The sequence below is a fragment of the Phyllobates terribilis genome, unplaced genomic scaffold, assembly GCF_046119375.1.
Source record: "Phyllobates terribilis strain yellow unplaced genomic scaffold, ASM4611937v1 Scaffold_2__4_contigs__length_985480577, whole genome shotgun sequence".
In the NCBI taxonomy this organism is placed as follows: Eukaryota; Metazoa; Chordata; class Amphibia; order Anura; family Dendrobatidae; genus Phyllobates; species Phyllobates terribilis.
The window spans coordinates 982,743,189-982,762,908 of NW_027362762.1; the positions used below are offsets into that span (position 1 = coordinate 982,743,189).

At 56.6% G+C, this 19,720-nt stretch overlaps 1 protein-coding gene across 4 annotated transcripts in view; it reads left to right on the forward strand.

Annotated features, from left to right (window-relative positions):
• Positions 1 to 19,442, forward strand: part of AGPAT3 (1-acylglycerol-3-phosphate O-acyltransferase 3) — a 36,088-nt gene extending 16,646 nt beyond the window's left edge. For 2 of the 4 annotated variants that reach the window (XM_073668808.1, XM_073668809.1), the window contains exons 2-9: positions 9,970 to 10,201; positions 10,275 to 10,444; positions 10,638 to 10,799; positions 11,107 to 11,260; positions 17,676 to 17,778; positions 17,859 to 17,934; positions 18,108 to 18,306; positions 18,375 to 19,442. In XM_073668808.1, coding sequence (XP_073524909.1) covers positions 10,024 to 10,201; positions 10,275 to 10,444; positions 10,638 to 10,799; positions 11,107 to 11,260; positions 17,676 to 17,778; positions 17,859 to 17,934; positions 18,108 to 18,306; positions 18,375 to 18,463 — 1,131 coding nt within the window. In that variant the 5' untranslated portion in view covers positions 9,970 to 10,023 and the 3' untranslated portion in view covers positions 18,464 to 19,442. The remainder of the gene's footprint in view (positions 1 to 9,969; positions 10,202 to 10,274; positions 10,445 to 10,637; positions 10,800 to 11,106; positions 11,261 to 17,675; positions 17,779 to 17,858; positions 17,935 to 18,107; positions 18,307 to 18,374) is intronic. The other 2 variants (XM_073668810.1, XM_073668811.1) reach the window with 1 other exon arrangement.
• Positions 19,443 to 19,720: the final 278 nt, after the last annotated feature.

The window sequence follows — 19,720 nt, forward strand, 5'->3', positions numbered from 1 at the left end:
GAGACACTGGAGGAGGAGGAGGAGGAGTGGGGGAGGAGAGACACTGGAGGAGTGGGGGAGGAGAGACACTGGAGGAGGAGGAGGAGGAGGAGTGGGGGAGGAGAGACACCTGAGGAGGAGGAGGAGGAGTGGGGGAGGAGAGACACCTGAGGAGGAGGAGGAGTGGGGGAGGAGAGACACCTGAGGAGGAGGAGGAGGAGTGGGGGAGGAGAGACACCTGAGGAGGAGGAGGAGTGGGGGAGGAGAGACACCTGAGGAGGAGGAGTGGGGGAGGAGAGACACCTGAGGAGGAGGAGGAGGAGTGCGGGAGGAGAGACACCTGAGGAGGAGGAGGAGTGGGGGAGGAGAGACACCTGAGGAGGAGGAGTGCGGGAGGAGAGACACCTGAGGAGGAGGAGGAGGAGTGGGGGAGGAGAGACACCTGAGGAGGAGGAGTGGGGGAGGAGAGACACCTGAGGAGGAGGAGAGACACCTGAGGAGGAGGAGAGACACCTGAGGAGGAGGAGGAGGAGTGGGGGAGGAGAGACTCCTGAGGAGGAGGTGGAGGAGTGGGAGAGGGGAGACACCTGAGGAGGAGAGGGAGAGGAGACACCTGAGGAGGAGGAGTGGGAGAGCAGAGACACCTGAGGAGGAGGAGGAGAGACGCCTTAGGAGGAGGAGTGCGGGAGGAGAGACACCTGAGGAGGAGGAGGAGGAGTGCGTGAGGAGAGACACCTGGGGAGGAGAGACACCTGAGGAGGGGGAGGAGAGACACCTGAGGAGGAGGAGGGGGAGGAGAGACACCTGAGGAGGAGGAGGAGTGGGGGAGGAGAGACTCCTGAGGAGGAGGAGGAGAGGGGAGACACCTGAGGAGGAGAGGGAGAGGAGACACCTGAGGAGGAGGAGTGGGAGAGCAGACACACCTGAGGTAGAGGAGGAGAGATACACCTGACGGAGATGAGGAGGGGGAGGTTGTGGAGGAGGAGACGCTTGAGGAGAGAGACACATGGGGAAGAAGAGAAGATGGAGAAACACTTGAAGAGCGAAGGGGAGTGGAGCACGTGACACTAGAGGAGGAAACACCTGAGGGAGAAGGTGGTGGTGGTACATCCATGAAGGAGGGCAGCAAGTAATGGGGAAGGTGGTGAGGGGGGCACACCTGTGGAGGGGAATACATCTGATGAGGCTGACTGTGGATGAGGAGGGAAATGGTGACTGTCACATGGTGTGTGATGTGACATGTGTTTGGTTTCTTCCCATTGGTCTTTTAGTGCGCCTGTGGAGGAGGGGGATGGTGCGCCTGTGGAGGAGGGGGATGGTGCGCCTGTGGAGGAGGGGGATGGTGCGCCTGTGGAGGAGGGGGATGGTGCGCCTGTGGAGGCCTCGAATTCTGAGCTGAACCAGCTAGAAGTAGCCAATGCTTGAGTCATATCAGAAGGGGATGAATCTGCTCAGATTAATAATCCTCAGTTTATTATTTCATTATCCTGTGATCAAAATATAGTAGAGACGCGCCATTGGTGGTGATAATCCAGAAAGTTGTGTATAGGAAGAGGAAGAGCTTTGTTGCCTATTGTTTCTTCACTTCTGTCATTCCTGCCTCTCCAGCGTTACCTCGCATGCAACAAACTCAGGCTGAGTTAATTTAGTAATGCTTCTAGTCCCTGCTGATGGCGCTGTACCCTCACCCGGAGGACAGTGCACATGAGCAGTATACTGAGACATGCAGCGGAGGCACTAGGGGGTATGTTGGAGGAGCTGCTGAGGCTGCAATGTACAGGATGCTGAAATGGGTGCAGCAGAAGTGCAGATATGGGGTCTGCACCAAGCAGCATGTGTGAGAAGGTGCGGACCTAGCGTCATGGAGCATAATGAAGCAGGTGTGGAGTCTGCACCAAGGAGCATGTCTGAGCAGGTGCGGAGCTAGCGTCATGGAGCATAATGAAGCAGGTGTGGAGTCTGCACCAAGGAGCGTGTCTGAGCAGGTATGGAGCATAATGAAGCAGGTGTGGAGTCTGCACCAAGGAGCGTGTCTGAGAAGGTGCGGAGCCAGCGTCATGGAGCATAATGAAGCAGGTGGGGAGTCTGCAGCAAGTAGCATGTCTGAGCAGGTGCGGAGCCAGCGTCATGGAGCATAATGAAGCAGGTGTGGAGTCTGCACCAAGGAGCGTGTCTGAGCAGGTGCTGAGCTAGCGTCATGGAGCATAATGAAGCAGGTGTGGAGTCTGCACCAAGGAGCATGTCTGAGAAGGTGCAGAGCTAGCGTCATGGAGCATAATGAAGCAGGTGGGGAGTCTGTACCAAGAAGCATGTCTGAGCAGGTGCGAAGCTAGCGTTATGGAGCTTAATGAAGCCGGTGTGGAGTCTGCACCAAGGAGCGTGTCTGAGAAGGTGTGGAGCTAGCGTCATGGAGCATAATGCAGCAGGTGTGGAGTCTGCAGCAAGTAGCATGTCTGAGCAGGTGCGGAGCCAGCGTCATGGAGCATAATGAAGCAGGTGGGGAGTCTGTACCAAGAAGCATGTCTGAGCAGATCCGGAGCTAGCATCATGGTGCATAATGAAGCAGGTGTGGAGTCTGCACCAAGGAGCATGTCTGAAAAGGTGCGGAGCTAGCGTCATGGAGCATAAAGAAGCAGGTGTGGAGTCTGCACCAAGGAGCGTGTCTGAGAAGGTGTGGAGCTAGCGTCATGGAGCATAATGAAGCAGGTGGGGAGTCTGTACCAAGAAGCGTGTCTGAGAAGGTGCGGAGCTAGCGTCATGGAGCATAATGAAGCAGGTGTGGAGTCTGCTCCAAGAAGCATGTCTGAGCAGGTGCGGAGCTAGCGTCATGAAGCATAATGAAGCAGGTGTGGAGTCTGTACCAAGGAGCGTGTCTGAGCAGGTCCGGAGCTAGCATCATGGTGCATAATGAAGCAGGTGTGGAGTCTCCACCAAGGAGCATGTCTGAGCAGATTCAAAGCTAGCGTTATGGAGCTTAATGAAGCCGGTGTGGAGTCTGCACCAAGGAGCGTGTCTGAGCAGGTGCGGAGCCAGCGTCATGGAGCATAATGAAGCAGGTGTGGAGTCTGCACCAAGGAGCGTGTCTGAGCAGGTGCGGAGCCAGCGTCATGGAGCATAATGAAGCAGGTGTGGAGTCTGCACCAAGGAGCGTGTCTGAGCAGGTGCGGAGCCAGCGTCATGGAGCATAATGAAGCAGGTGTGGAGTCTGCACCAAGGAGCGTGTCTGAGCAGGTGCGGAGCCAGCGTCATGGAGCATAATGAAGCAGGTGTGGAGTCTGCACCAAGGAGCGTGTCTGAGCAGCTGCGGAGCCAGCGTCATGGAGCATAATGCAGCAGGTGTGGAGTCTGTACCAATGAGCGTGTCTGAGCAGGTGCGGAGCCAGCGTCATGGAGCATAATGAAGCAGGTGTGGAGTCTGCACCAAGGAGCGTGTATGAGCAGGTGCGGAGCCAGCGTCATGGAGCATAATGCAGCAGGTGTGGAGTCTGTACCAAGGAGCGTGTCTGAGAAGGTGCGGAGCTAGCGTCATGGAGCATAATGAAGCAGGTGTGGAGTCTGCACCAAGGAGCATGTCTGAGAAGGTGCGGAGCTAGCGTCATGGAGCATAATGAAGCAGGTGTGGAGTCTGTACCAAGGAGCGTGTCTGAGAAGGTGTGGAGCTATCGTCATGGAGCATAATGAAGCAGGTGTGGAGTCTGCACCAATGAGCGTGTCTGAGCAGGTGCGGAGCCAGCGTCATGGAGCATAATGCAGCAGGTGTGGAGTCTGTACCAAGGAGCGTGTCTGAGCAGGTGCGGAGCCAGCGTCATGGAGCATAATGCAGCAGGTGTGGAGTCTGTACCAAGGAGCGTGTCTGAGAAGGTGTGGAGCTAGCGTCATGGAGCATAATGAAGCAGGTGTGGAGTCTGTACCAAGGAGCGTGTCTGAGAAGGTGTGGAGCTAGCGTCATGGAGCATAATGGAGCAGGTGTGGAGTCTGTACCAAGCAGCGTGTCTGAGCAGGTGCGGAGCTAGCGTCATAGAGCATAATGAAGCAGGTGTGGAGTCTGCACCAAGGAGCATGTCTGAGAAGGTGCGGAGCTAGCGTCATGGAGCATAATGAAGCAGGTGTGGAGTCTGTACCAAGGAGCATGTCTGAGAAGGTGCGGAGCTAGCGTCATGGAGCATAATGAAGCAGGTGTGGAGTCTGCACCAAGGAGCATGTCTGAGAAGGTGTGGAGCTAGCGTCATGGAGCATAATGCAGCAGGTGTGGAGTCTGCACCAAGGAGCATGTCTGAGAAGGTGCGGAGCTAGCGTCATGGAGCATAATGAAGCAGGTGTGGAGTCTGCACCAAGGAGCATGTCTGAGAAGGTGTGGAGCTAGCGTCATGGAGCATAATGAAGCAGGTGTGGAGTCTGCACCAAGGAGCGTGTCTGAGCGGGTGCGGAGCCAGCGTCATGGAGCATAATGCAGCAGGTGTGGAGTCTGTACCAAGGAGCGTGTCTGAGAAGGTGTGGAGCTAGCGTCATGGAGCATAATGAAGCAGGTGTGGAGTCTGTACCAAGGAGCGTGTCTGAGAAGGTGCGGAGCTAGCGTCATGGAGCATAATGAAGCAGGTGTGGAGTCTGTACCAAGCAGCGTGTCTGAGCAGGTGCGGAGCTAGCGTCATGGAGCATAATGAAGCAGGTGTGGAGTCTGCAGCAAGGAGCGTGTTGAAGTAGGCGCGTCAGAAGAGCTGATGTGGAGGTGGCACAATAGAGCTTGTCGAAATGGAAACGAAGATGGCAGAGCCTTGAAGCAGGTGTAATGGTGGTGGCATCGTCAAGCAGTGGTGCAGGATGATACAATATCCTGATGTCCCCACTCACTTTGTGACGTCACCATTTTCATCAGGGACAAATACTTCTCTTTCCCAGTATGGTGAAATTGTTTGGGATGAAGTTATGACTGTGCAAGGTTTTCAGTATTTTCCCTTTATCTTGTCTGGTCAATATTTGGAAAACCCCGTCCGACTGAAAATAAACCGCAATGGGATAGGACAGCTGTGGATTGGATTTCAGTGTTCTAAAGTTGTCATTTTCTGTTTTTCCCATAAACTCATGGACGGTTTGTTTCTGGGTCTTCAGATCACTGACCTCAATCTCAGACTCCTGTGATAATTGCCAGGTGCTCAATTACAGGAAAACTACATAAAATGGACGTTCCACATTATTAAGCTGCCTCAGGTTTCAGGAATATGGGAAAGAAAAAGGATCGATGCTGAAAAGCGTCACATAGGGCAATGCCTCGGACAAGGTGTGAGAACATTAGATATTTCACAAAAACCTAAGCATGATTATCATATTGTGAAGAGATTTGTGGCTGATACGGAGCACAGATGGGTTCCTGCAGATAAAGGCATAATGAGAAAGGTTCATGCAGATAAAGGCATAATGAGCGTGTGTACATATGTGCGTGTGTGTAAACTTATATAATCTCAAAAAAAATAAAGAGAGCACTAAAATCCCATATCCTAGATATTACTGAATGAAATATTCCAGTTGCAAATCTTTATTCATTACATAGTGGAGCGTTGAGAACAATAAAACATTAAAAATGATCAATGCAGATCAAAATTAAAGGGAATCTGTCCCGGTCTCTTCTCGCTAGTCTGTCTTATGTTGTGGTGACGTGTGCTCTGTCTCTTCTCGCTGGTCTCTCATGTTGTGTGCTCTGTCTCTTCTCGCTAGTCTCTCATGTTGTGGTGACGTGTGCTCGGTCTCTTCTCGCTAGTCTCTCATGTTGTGGTGACGTGTGCTCGATCTCTTCTCACTGGTCTCTCATGTTGTGGTGACGTGTGCTCGGTCTCTTCTCGCTAGTCTCTCATGTTGTGGGCTCGGTCTCTTCTCGCTGGCCTGTCTCATTGTTTGTGTTTTGTTTTATGTTGTGACGTGGGTTCAGTCGCTTCTCACTAGTCTCATGTGTTGTGGTGACGTGTGCTCTGTCTCTTCTCGCTAGTCTCTCATGTTGTGGTGACGTGTGCTTGGTCGCTTGTCACCACAACATGAGAGACTAGTGTGAGAGACTAGTGAGATGTGCTCGGTCGCTTCTCACTAGTCTCTCGTGTTGTGGTGACATGTGCTCTGTCTCTTCTCGCTAGTCTCTCATGTTGTGGTGACGTGTGCTCGGTCTCTTCTTGCTGGTCTCTTTCTTGGTGTGTACTCGGTCTCTTCTCTCTGTCCTGTCTCATTGTATGTGTTTTGTTTTATGTTGTGACCTGTGCTCGGTCGCTTCTCATTAGTCTCTCATGTTGTGGTGACGTGTGCTCGGTCTCTTCTCGCTAGTCTCTAATGTTGTGGTGACGTGTGCTCAATCTCTTCTCGCTAGTCTCTCATGTTGTGGTGACGTGTGCTCGGTCTCTTCTCGCTAGTCTATCTTATGTTGTGGTGACGTGTGCTCGGTCTCTTCTCGCTAGTCTCTAATGTTGTGGTGACGTGTGCTCAATCTCTTCTCGCTAGTCTCTCATGTTGTGGTAACGTGTGCTCTGTCCCTTCTCGCTAGTCTGTCTTATGTTGTGGTGACGTGTGCTCGGTCTCTTCTCGCTGGTCTCTCATGTTGTGGTGACGTGTGCTCGGTCTCTTCTCTCTGGTCTCTCATGTGGTGACTTGTGCTCGGTCTCTTCTCGCTAGTCTCTCATGTTGTGGTGATGTGTGCTTGGTCTCTTCTCACTAGTCTCTCATGTTGTGGTGATGTGTGCTTGGTCGCTTGTCACCACAACATGAGAGACTAGTGTGAGAGACTAGTGAGGTGTGCTCGGTCGCTTCTCGCTAGTCTCTCATATTGTGGTGACGTGTGCTCGGTCTCTTCTCTCTAGTCTCTCATGTTGTAGTGACGTGTGCTCGGTCTCTTCTCACTAGTCTCATGTTGTGGTGACGTGTGCTCGGTCTCTTCTCGCTAGTCTCTCATATTGTGGTGACTTGTGCTCAATCGCTTCTCATTAGTCTCTCACGTTGTGGTGACGTGTGCTCTGTCTCTTCTCGCTAGTCTCTAATGTTGTGGTGACGTGTGCTCGATCTCTTTTTTTTTTTTTTCTAGTCTCTCATGTTGTGGTGACGTGCTCGGTCTCTTCTCGCTAGTCTCTCATGTTGTGGTGACGTGTGCTCGGTCTCTTCTCGCTAGTCTCTCATGTTGTGGTGACGTGTGCTCGGTCGCTTCTCGCTAGTCTGTCTTATGTTGTGGTGACGTGTGCTCGGCCTCTTGTCACTAGTCTCATGTTGTGGGTTCTGTCTCTTCTCGCTAATCTCTCATGTTGTGGGCTCGGTCTCTTCTCGCTGGCCTGTCTCATTGTTTGTGTTTTGTTTTATGTTGTGACGTGGGTTCAGTCGCTTCTCACTAGTCTCTCGTGTTGTGGTGACCTGTGCTCTGTCTCTTCTCACTAGTCTCATATTGTGGTGACGTGTGCTCGGTCTCTTCTCGCTAGTCTCTCATATTGTGGTGACGTGTGCTCGGTCTCTTCTCGCTAGTCTCTCATATTGTGGTGACGTGTGCTCGATCGCTTCTCATGTTGTGGTGACGTGTTCTCGATCGCTTCTCATGTTGTGGTGACGTGTGCTCGGTCTCTTCTCGCTGGTCTCTCATGTTGTGGTGACGTGTGCTCGGTCTCTTCTCGCTAGTCTCTCATGTTGTGGTGACGTGTGCTCGGTCTCTTCTCACTAGTCTTTCATGTTGTGGGCTCTGTCTCTTCTCGCTAGTCTCTCATGTTGTGGACTCGGTCTCTTCTCGCTGGCCTGTCTCATTGTCTGTGTTTTGTTTTATGTTGTGACGTGGGTTCAGTCGCTTCTCACTAGTCTCTGTTGTGGTGACGTGTGCTCGGTCCCTTCTCGCTAGTCTGTCTAATGTTGTGGTGACATGTGCTCGGTCTCTTCTCGCTAGTCTCTCATGTTGTGGTGATGTGTGCTTGGTCCTTTCTCGCTATTCTGTCTCTTGTTGTGGTGACATGTGCTCGGTCTCTTCTCGCTAGTCTCTCATATTGTGGTGACGTGTGCTCGATCGCTTCTCATTAGTCTTTCATGTTGTGGTGACGTGTGCTCGGTCCCTTCTCGCTAGTCTCTCATCTTGTGGGCTCGGTCTCTTCTCGCTAGTCTCTCATGTTGTGGGTTTGGTCTCTTCTCGCTGGCCTGTCTCATTGTTTGTGTTTTGTTTTATGTTGTGGGTTCAGTCGCTTCTCACTAGTCTCTCATGTGTTGTGGTGACGTGTGCTCGGTCTCTTCTCGCTAGTCTCTCATGTTGTGACGTGTGCTTGGTCTCTTCTCGCTAGTCTCTCATGTTGTGGGCTCGGTCTCTCTCGCTAGCCTCTCATGTTGTGTTCTCGGTCTCTTCTCGCTAGTCTCTCATGTTGTGGGTTTGGTCTCTTCTCGCTGGCCTGTCTCATTGTTTGTGTTTTGTTTTATGTTGTGGGTTCAGTCGCTTCTCACTAGTCTCTCATGTGTTGTGGTGACGTGTGCTCGGTCTCTTCTCGCTAGTCTCTCATGTTGTGGTGACGTGTGCTTGGTCTCTTCTCGCTAGCCTCTCATGTTGTGTTCTCGGTCTCTTCTCGCTAGTCTCTCATGTTGTGGTGATGTGTGCTTGGTCTCTTCTCACTAGTCTCTCATGTTGTGGGCTTGGTCTCTTCTCGCTGGCCTGTCTCATTGTTTGTGTTTTGTTTTATGTTGTGGGTTCAGTCGCTTCTCACTAGTCTCTCATGTGTTGTGGTGACGTGTGCTCGGTCTCTTCTGCTGTCTATTTGTTCATTAATCAGATTATCAGCTTTACTCTGCTCAGTCTATAAGTGCTTTGTTTTTGCTTCTCTTTCTGCTCTGGGGTTGATTTTCTGGGTTTTTGGATGTCACATCTTTGTTTCAGTCCCGCTGTTTGTTGGGAGTTGGGGTGTAGCGAATGAGGGGGCTTCCGGCCCCGTCCAGGCTTCTGCTGACCCTGCAGATCTGTCCCTCACAGGCTTAATCCTCAGGGATTGTCCGGCTTTAGTTAGACTCTCACCTGTCACTTCTGTGCTGGAGAAGAATCGACATGAGACTCTTCCCCTGATATAGTTCCCCCTTTTATAAGCCATGTGAAGAAGACTCCTCCGGAAGTTTATGGGGCCGTGAATTGCAGTGGATCGGTGGCTCCAGAGACCTTGGATGATCCCTGTGAAGATTATGGACGTCCTGTAAATGGGGTGTCGCAGTTGCTTTCTCAGGGTTCCTAGTGAGCAGAGTTCCTGATATCCGACTATTTCATTACCGTTCTGCTGTATCTCTTCATTGGGTCTGCACCGGACTTTCTCTCAAGAACATATTGATCTTTGGCCACAATGTTGGCTAATCAGTCTGCCGTCTGCCTGTTCTCCGGGGTGTGTGCCACCTTGTTTGCTCTGGCCATGGTGTACTATCTGTACTGGTGAGTGCCTGTGCGTGGTGTACTATCTGTACTGGTGAGTGCCTGTGCGTGCAGTAACCCCGTTTCACCTCAGCAATGGGGTACTAGTTTTCTCTATTGTCTCGCTTGTGTCCGCTGTCACGACTGGGGTCGTTCTGGGCTTTTTGCCTCATGTTGTGGTTGTGTGAGGAGTGTTTTTTCCATATTGGGGGGCCAGAGTTATTCAGGGTGTGGGTCTACGGGATCAGGATAGACACGACACAGAGCAGTCTATGAAGGATACAGTATCATATGCATCTGATGTATAATGTTAGGCACGTTGACGCTGATGCATTTTTCGTTTTATTGGTGCCCCCAAATAATGAGACCCTCTGCTGAGTTTGGCATTAATGCAGGGAAGTAAGTTCAGACAAGCCCTAGGAGAGATGAATGCTGTGTGCACAGCCGGCCCACCGGCACTGACTTGGCTGTGTGTATGATGGGTGGGCACCCCTCCTGTGTAGACGGACAGGTTGAGGGCTCCTCTACCATCTTCTTCTTCATGTTAGATTACTCTCCATTCTCATCCCCCAGCTTCACTCCTCAGCTCATTCTCATTCTGTTTTTCTTCCCAGGACAGTGGCTTTGAGTGAGGGTCCGTGTAAGCGGCACTGAATGCTGGCTCCAGAATGGGGGCTTGGGGGTTCCTGAAGACTCAGTTTGTGGTCCACCTGCTAATCGGCTTTGTATTTGTTGTAAGTGGCCTGATAATCAATTTCCTGCAGCTGTGCACCCTCCCGCTATGGAGCTACAACAAGCAGCTGTACCGCAGGGTGAACTGCCGCCTGTCCTACTCGCTGTGGAGCCGTAAGTAGCGTTCAGCGGTGTTCAGGGGGTACGGTAAGGTGGTCCCGTGTGCTCACTATAAACTGTCTCGCAGAGCTGGTGATGCTGCTGGAGTGGTGGTCCGGCACACAGTGCACCCTTTTCACTGACCAGGAGACGGTGTCGCACTTTGGGAAGGAGCATGTCATTATCATCCTCAATCACAACTTTGAGATCGACTTCCTGTGTGGTTGGACCATGTGTGAACGTTTTGGGGTGTTAGGGGTGAGTACCGTGATGTCCCGCAGGAACCGTGTGCTTCATGTAATCTCTGTATCACTACATGTGATGGAGGCGAGGCTGAGGACATCTTCTTCCCCGGCCGTACCGTGACGGCAGCCTCTCCACAGCTCGCAGAGTCCGAGGCCTCCATCTGCTCTAATCCAATATTTCTTGCCTCTGTTCTTCTTGTCACAAGAGCTCAAAAGTTCTGGCCAAGAAAGAGTTGCTGATGGTGCCGCTGATTGGCTGGACGTGGTACTTCCTGGAAATCGTCTTCTGTAAGCGCAAGTGGGAGGAAGATCGTGATACGGTCATCAATGGTCTGCACAGCCTGCGCGACTACCCGGAGTACATGTGGGTGAGTGCCGTCCTCTGTGGATCATGTCATGGAGGCTTCTTCCCGCCTGGAGGTGATTGCCTTGGCTTCTCAGCATGGTGAAGGTCTTCTTACGGCTCTGATTGTAGAAGCATTATTTTTATGATGATTTTCTGGTGGCTGTGGTTGAAGGACGCCGCGGTTATCTAAAGTCGAGCCTTATCACTTCAGACCATTTTCCCAATCCTTTGCCTCTTTCCTCAGTGATGATATCTCTTGTGACTCTTCCCCTGATCCTCCTCGATGCCTCCTGGTGACTTCACTCATCTTTATATATTTTCTCTCCTAGTTCTTGCTGTATTGTGAAGGGACAAGATTCACTGAGACGAAGCATAAGATCAGCATGGAAGTGGCGGATAAAAAGGGACTGGCGCAGCTGAAACATCATCTGCTGCCCCGAACCAAAGGCTTTACCACTGCGGTCCAGTGTCTCCGTGGAACAGGTGATGGAAACCTCTGTGCCACAAATGCAATGCTTTAGTTTTCAGTATCTTCAAAGCTGGGGCCATATCCGCGGCCGTATAAGATAAATGCTGTGTACAGGACAACCCAAAAAGTCTTTGTCAGGCATAAATGGCTAATGCAGATGTAGGCAGTCAGGAGCCTGTGGCCATCTGACGTGTATGGTCTGGGCAGGGAGGAGCCTGCGGCCGTCTGACATGAATGGTCTGGGCTGTGAGGAGCTTGCGGCCGTCTCGCATGCATGGTCTGGGCAGTGAGGAGTCTGCGGTCGTCTCGCGTGCATGGTCTGGGCTGTGAGGAGCCTGCGGCCATCTGACGTGCATGGTCTGGGCTGTGAGGAGCTTGCGGCCGTCTCGCATGCATGGTCTGGGCAGGGAGGAGCCTGCGGCCGTTTCACGTGCATGGTCTGGGCAGGGAGGCGCATGCGGCCGTTTCACGTGCATGGTCTGGGCAGGGAGGAGCCTGCGGCCGTCTCGCGTGCATGGTCTGGGCAGTCAGGAGTCTGCGGCCGTCTCACGTGCATGGTCTGGGCTGCGAGGAGCCTGCGTCCGTCTCACGTGCATGGTCTGGGCAGGGAGCAGCCTGCGGCCATCTCACGTGCATGGTCTGGGCAGGGGGGAGCCTGCGGCCGTCTCACTTGCATGGTCTGGGCAGGGAGGAGCCTGCGGCCGTCTCACGTGCATGGTCTGGGCAGGGAGGAGCCTGCGGCCGTCTCACTTGCATGGTCTGGGCAGGGAGTAGCCTGCGGCCGTCTCACGTGCATGGTCTGGGCAGTCAGGAGTCTGCGGCCGTCTCACGTGCATGGTCTGGGCTGCGAGGAGCCTGCGTCCGTCTCACGTGCATGGTCTAGGCAGGTAGGAGCCTGCGGCCGTCTCACGTGCATGGTCTGGGCAGGGAGGAGCCTGCGTCCGTCTCACTTGCATGGTCTGGGCAGGGAGGAGCCTGCTTCCATCTCGCGTGCATGGTCTGGGCAGGGAGGAGCCTGCGGCCGTCTCACGTGCATGGTCTGGGCAGTCAGGAGTCTGCGGCCGTCTCACGTGCATGGTCTGGGCAGTCAGGAGTCTGCGGCCGTCTCGCGTGCATGGTCTGGGCTGCGAGGAGCCTGCGTCCGTCTCACGTGCATGGTCTGGGCAGGGAGGAGCCTGCGGCCGTCTCACGTGCATGGTCTGGGCAGTCAGGAGTCTGCGGCCGTCTCACGTGCATGGTCTGGGCAGTCAGGAGTCTGCGGCCGTCTCACGTGCATGGTCTGGGCTATGAGGAGCCTGCGGCCGTCTCACGTGCATGGTCTGGGCTATGAGGAGCCTGCGGCCGTCTCGCTTGCATGGTCTGGGCAGGGAGGAGCCTGCGGCCGTCTCACGTGCATGGTCTGGGCAGGGAGGAGCCTGCGGGCGTCTCACGTGCATGGTCTGGGCTATGAGGAGCCTGCGGCCGTCTCGCTTGCATGGTCTGGGCAGGGAGCAGCCTGCGGCCGTCTCACGTGCATGGTCTGGGCAGGGAGGAGCCTGCGGCTGTCTCACGTGCATGGTCTGGGCAGTCAGGAGTCTGCGGCCGTCTCACGTGCATGGTCTGGGCAGTCAGGAGTCTGCGGCCGTCTCACGTGCATGGTCTGGGCTGCGAGGAGCCTGCGTCCGTCTCACGTGCATGGTCTGGGCAGGGAGCAGCCTGCGGCCGTCTCACGTGCATGGTCTGGGCAGGGAGGAGCCTGCGGCCGTCTCACGTGCATGGTCTGGGCAGGGAGGAGCCTGCGGCCGTCTCACGTGCATGGTCTGGGCAGTCAGGAGTCTGCGACCGTCTCACGTGCATGGTCTGGGCTGCGAGGAGCCTGCGTCCGTCTCACGTGCATGGTCTGGGCAGGGAGAAGCCTGCGGCCGTCTCACTTGCATGGTCTGGGCAGGGAGGAGCCTGCGGCCGTCTCACGTGCATGGTCTGGGCAGGGAGGAGCCTGCGGCCGTCTCACGTGCATGGTCTGGGCAGGGGGGAGCCTGCGGCCGTCTCACGTGCATGGTCTGGGCAGGGAGGAGCCTGCGGCCGTCTCACTTGCATGGTCTGGGCAGGGAGGAGCCTGCGGCCATCTCACGTGCATGGTCTGGGCAGGGAGGAGCCTGCGGCCGTCTGACGTGCATGGTCTGGGCAGGGAGGAGCCTGCGGCCGTCTCACTTGCATGGTCTGGGCAGGGAGGAGCCTGCGGCCGTCTCACGTGCATGGTCTGGGCAGGGAGGAGCCTGCGTCCGTCTCACTTGCATGGTCTGGGCAGGGAGGAGCCTGCTTCCATCTCGCGTGCATGGTCTGGGCAGGGAGGAGCCTGCGGCCGTCTCACGTGCATGGTCTGGGCAGTCAGGAGTCTGCGGCCGTCTCACGTGCATGGTCTGGGCAGTCAGGAGTCTGCGTCCGTCTCACGTGCATGGTCTGGGCTGCGAGGAGCCTGCGTCCGTCTCACGTGCATGGTCTGGGCAGGGAGGAGCCTGCGTCCGTCTCACTTGCATGGTCTGGGCAGGGAGGAGCCTGCTTCCATCTCGCGTACATGGTCTGGGCAGGGAGGAGCCTGCGGCCGTCTCACGTGCATGGTCTGGGCAGTCAGGAGTCTGCGGCCGTCTCACGTGCATGGTCTGGGCAGTCAGGAGTCTGCGGCCGTCTCGCGTGCATGGTCTGGGCAGGGAGGAGCCTGCGTCCGTCTCACTTGCATGGTCTGGGCTATGAGGAGCCTGCGTCCGTCTCACGTGCATGGTCTGGGCTATGAGGAGCCTGCGGCCGTCTCACGTGCATGGTCTGGGCTATGAGGAGCCTGCGGCCGTCTCACGTGCATGGTCTGGGCAGGGAGGAGCCTGCGGCCGTCTCGCTTGCATGGTCTGGGCAGGGAGGAGCCTGCGGCCGTCTCACGTGCATGGTCTGGGCTATGAGGAGCCTGCGTCCGTCTCACGTGCATGGTCTGGGCTATGAGGAGCCTGCGGCCGTCTCACGTGCATGGTCTGGGCTATGAGGAGCCTGCGGCCGTCTCACGTGCATGGTCTGGGCAGGGAGGAGCCTGCGGCCGTCTCGCTTGCATGGTCTGGGCAGGGAGGAGCCTGCGGCCGTCTCACGTGCATGGTCTGGGCAGGGAGGAGCCTGCGGCCGTCTCACGTGCATGGTCTGGGCAGGGAGGAGCCTGCGGCCGTCTCACGTGCATGGTCTGGGCAGGGAGGAGCCTGCGGCCGTCTTACGTGCATGGTCTGGGCAGGGAGGAGCCTGCGGCCGTCTCACGTGCATGGTCTGGGCTATGAGGAGTCTGCGGCCGTCTCACGTGCATGGTCTGGGCTATGAGGAGCCTGCGGCCGTCTGACGTGCATGGTCTGGGCAGGGAGGAGCCTGCGGCCGTCTGACGTGCATGGTCTGGGCTATGAGGAGCCTGCGGCCGTCTCACGTGCATGGTCTGGGCTATGAGGAGCCTGCGGCCGTCTCACGTGCATGGTCTGGGCAGGGAGGAGCCTGCGGCCGTCTCGCTTGCATGGTCTGGGCAGGGAGGAGCCTGCGTCCGTCTCACTTGCATGGTCTGGGCAGGGAGGAGCCTGCTTCCATCTCGCGTGCATGGTCTGGGCAGGGAGGAGCCTGCGGCTGTCTCACGTGCATGGTCTGGGCTGCGAGGAGCCTGCGGCCGTCTCACGTGCATGGTCTGGGCAGGGAGGAGCCTGCGGCCGTCTCACGTGCATGGTCTGGGCAGGGAGGAGCCTGCGTCCGTCTCACGTGCATGGTCTGGGCAGGGAGGAGCCTGCGGCCGTCTCACGTGCATGGTCTGGGCAGGGAGGAGCCTGCGGCCGTCTCGCTTGCATGGTCTGGGCAGGGAGGAGCCTGCGGCCGTCTCACTTGCATGGTCTGGGCAGGGAGGAGCCTGCGTCCGTCTCACTTGCATGGTCTGGGCAGGGAGGAGCCTGCGTCCGTCTCACTTGCATGGTCTGGGCAGGGAGGAGCCTGCTTCCATCTCGCGTGCATGGTCTGGGCAGGGAGGAGCCTGCGTCCGTCTCACTTGCATGGTCTGGGCAGGGAGGAGCCTGCGGCCGTCTCACGTGCATGGTCTGGGCTGCGAGGAGCCTGCGTCCGTCTCACGTGCATGGTCTAGGCAGGTAGGAGCCTGCGGCCGTCTCACGTGCATGGTCTGGGCAGGGAGGAGCCTGCGTCCGTCTCACTTGCATGGTCTGGGCAGGGAGGAGCCTGCTTCCATCTCGCGTGCATGGTCTGGGCAGGGAGGAGCCTGCGGCTGTCTCACGTGCATGGTCTGGGCTGCGAGGAGCCTGCGTCCGTCTCACGTGCATGGTCTGGGCAGGGAGGAGCCTGCGTCCGTCTCACTTGCATGGTCTGGGCAGGGAGGAGCCTGCTTCCATCTCGCGTACATGGTCTGGGCAGGGAGGAGCCTGCGGCCGTCTCACGTGCATGGTCTGGGCAGTCAGGAGTCTGCGGCCGTCTCACGTGCATGGTCTGGGCAGTCAGGAGTCTGCGGCCGTCTCGCGTGCATGGTCTGGGCAGGGAGGAGCCTGCGTCCGTCTCACGTGCATGGTCTGGGCTATGAGGAGCCTGCGTCCGTCTCACGTGCATGGTCTGGGCTATGAGGAGCCTGCGGCCGTCTCACGTGCATGGTCTGGGCTATGAGGAGCCTGCGGCCGTCTCATGTGCATGGTCTGGGCAGGGAGGAGCCTGCGGCCGTCTCACGTGCATGGTCTGGGCAGGGAGGAGCCTGCGGCCGTCTCACGTGCATGGTCTGGGCAGGGAGGAGCCTGCGGCCGTCTCACGTGCATGGTCTGGGCAGGGAGGAGCCTGCGGCCGTCTCACGTGCATGGTCTGGGCTATGAGGAGCCTGCGGCCGTCTTACGTGCATGGTCTGGGCAGGGAGGAGCCTGCGGCCGTCTCACGTGCATGGTCTGGGCTATGAGGAGTCTGCGGCCGTCTCACGTGCATGGTCTGGGCTATGAGGAGCCTGCGGCCGTCTGACGTGCATGGTCTGGGCAGGGAGGAGCCTGCGGCCGTCTGACGTGCATGGTCTGGGCTATGAGGAGCCTGCGGCCGTCTCACGTGCATGGTCTGGGCTATGAGGAGCCTGCGGCCGTCTCACGTGCATGGTCTGGGCAGGGAGGAGCCTGCGGCCGTCTCGCTTGCATGGTCTGGGCAGGGAGGAGCCTGCGGCCGTCTCACGTGCATGGTCTGGGCAGGGAGGAGCCTGCGGCCGTCTTACGTGCATGGTCTGGGCAGGGAGGAGCCTGCGGCCGTCTCACGTGCATGGTCTGGGCAGGGAGGAGCCTGCGGCCGTCTCACGTGCATGGTCTGGGCAGGGAGGAGCCTGCGGCCGTCTCACGTGCATGGTCTGGGCTATGAGGAGCCTGCGGCCGTCTTACGTGCATGGTCTGGGCTATGAGGAGCCTGCGGCCGTCTCACGTGCATGGTCTGGGCAGGGAGGAGCCTGCGGCCGTCTCACGTGCATGGTCTGGGCTATGAGGAGTCTGCGGCCGTCTCACGTGCATGGTCTGGGCTATGAGGAGCCTGCGGCCGTCTGACGTGCATGGTCTGGGCAGGGAGGAGCCTGCGGCCGTCTCACGTGCATGGTCTGGGCAGGGAGGAGCCTGCGGCCGTCTTACGTGCATGGTCTGGGCAGGGAGGAGCCTGCGGCCGTCTCACGTGCATGGTCTGGGCAGGGAGGAGCCTGCGGCCGTCTCACGTGCATGGTCTGGGCAGGGAGGAGCCTGCGGCCGTCTCACGTGCATGGTCTGGGCTATGAGGAGCCTGCGGCCGTCTTACGTGCATGGTCTGGGCTATGAGGAGCCTGCGGCCGTCTCACGTGCATGGTCTGGGCAGGGAGGAGCCTGCGGCCGTCTCACGTGCATGGTCTGGGCTATGAGGAGTCTGCGGCCGTCTCACGTGCATGGTCTGGGCTATGAGGAGCCTGCGGCCGTCTGACGTGCATGGTCTGGGCAGGGAGGAGCCTGCGGCCGTCTCACGTGCATGGTCTGGGCAGGGAGGAGCCTGCGGCCGTCTCACGTGCATGGTCTGGGCTATGAGGAGCCTGCGGCCGTCTTACGTGCATGGTCTGGGCAGGGAGGAGCCTGCGGCCGTCTCACGTGCATGGTCTGGGCTATGAGGAGCCTGCGGCCGTCTGACGTGCATGGTCTGGGCTATGAGGAGCCTGCGGCCGTCTGACGTGCATGGTCTGGGCAGGGAGGAGCCTGCGGCCGTCTGACGTGCATGGTCTGGGCAGGGAGGAGCCTGCGGCCGTCTGACGTGCATGGTCTGGGCTATGAGGAGCCTGCGGCCGTCTCACGTGCATGGTTTGTGATTATTCGTGAAGACGCATGCCTCCAGCTGCGGTGGTCACACATCGGCATGGTCATCGTGAGCCTCCACATTTACAGCTTGGACATCTTTCATGTCTTCTCACAGTGTCTGCTGTGTATGACGTCACCCTGAATTTCCGTGAAAACAAGAATCCATCTTTACTGGGGATTTTGTATGGGAAGAAGTATGAAGCGGACATGTGTGTGAGGTGAGCTGCGGATCAGGAGGGCCCGATAACCTTCTGTCCTCTGACTATTGTGGACGCCTCTCATTTCACTATCGTCTCAGGCGGTTTCCCCTTGAAGAGATCCCAGAAGACGAGCAGGAGGCGGCAGCTTGGCTCCACAGGCTCTATCAAGAGAAGGTAAGCGCGGTGCACCCAACCGGCGGCAGAACATTGGGGTGGAGACCTGCAGAAGATGTGGTCGGGGCGGTGGGGCTACTGCCTCATGGTCTGTCTGGGCCGTAATGCCTATTGTCATGGGTGTCAGTGGTGGACTGTCAGCTGGTTTTTGACGTTTGAGGCTTTTTTTTCAGGATGCTCTACAGGAGCAGTACATCCAGGAGGGCACCTTTCCTGGTCCTCAGATTGTGCCCACTCGCCGCCCATGGACCCTGCTGAACTTTCTGTTTTGGGCCACGCTTCTCCTCTCTCCACTCATCTCATTTGCGATCGGCATCTTTGCCAGCGGTTCGCCCCTACTAATCTTGGCATTTATGGGCTTCATGTGGACAGGTAAGAGCTGTTCTTCCTTCTCCGGGTGGGCTCTCTTCTGGTGACCTCATGTTATCTTCTCTCCTCAGCCTCTTTTGCTGTACGGCGTCTGATCGGTGTGACAGAGATTGAGCGAGGCTCCAGTTATGGTAACATTGCAGTGAAGAAGACCAATTAGCTGCAGGCGGTATGATTCGGAGGCGGTCTGGACTTTATCTTGCTTTCTCTTTCGTACTAACATGAACTGAGAGGGAGGTTTCGACTCTCGGGACTGGTGCCGAGAGCCAGTAGGAATCTGCCTTCTCATAGGTGCAAGAACTAGCTGCGCACCACTTGTCCTATGACAGCAGAGGCTCTGCCCTCCTCTGAACACTGGGGTCCACATTCTGCCCCCTGCTCCTCCCTTCTCTCCACCTCCTTTTATTTTGGCTCCTCTCAACCCGCATTCTCATGCTACCACTAGCATTTTGTGCTTTTTCACAGTCCTATCTCTGGTGTCACAGTAGAGAGTCCTCGTCCCTGAGCAGGTCACAATGCGAGGCGTTTTCTGTGACTTCTCATCAGCTTCTTCTGCTCAGCCGCTGCGGGGGGCTCCGCTCTTCAGCACCACCACTACACACCACATGTTCTTCATCAGGAGCGGCTCTGCACACAGCAGTACTGTGAATGGACCTTCTCTACCTGCACAAATCACTCCTCAATTTTTGGACTCGGGTTAAGCTCCTGAAGACAAGGATCCTGCACCACCCGGTTTTCTGACCACTCTACTCTTCCTTCACTCCCGGGCCCCAGATTCCATGAGGGGCCCGTGTCGTATCACATGACTGCCTCCGGCTGGGAATAGAGGCTTAGAACTTAACAAGTCAGTAGCATGTAACGGAGCGGACAGAGGCAGCGTCATATCATGTACGTCAGACATCTCCTCATCCCATAGGGAGGAGGGAATTAACGTAGGGCTAATCCTGTGTGCACAGGCGTCTGACCATGGAGGAGGCAGCGGTGGTCCACGTCTCCTGCTGCCTGTTCTTCAGTGTCCCATCACGGACGTGTGTCCTTCATGTGACCACTGTGGTGATGCTTCCATGTCGCTGCCTGTCTGATCACCTCCACCCTCCCTGTAAAGAAAAGCTAGGAGTAAAATAAAGAGATGAAACCTGCGCAGAGCTTGGGCGACCCTTCTTTTCCCGTATGTGGGGTGATTGTGGTGGGTGTCGGAGCTGAATGTGGGGGTGATAGACTCAGTGAGATGTGTGGAGCACTGCATTATGCAATGATCTGCAAGGGATGTGACCGGGTGGATGCTGTCAGTATGGACGCGGTGTGACCCCCTCCAGTGGTTGGTGTGCCCTCCTGTAGGGGGAGCTGTTGACTTCCCATGAAATCATCCAACCAGAGATCTGGCTTCTCAACTTGCTAATAACTATTACCAATATTA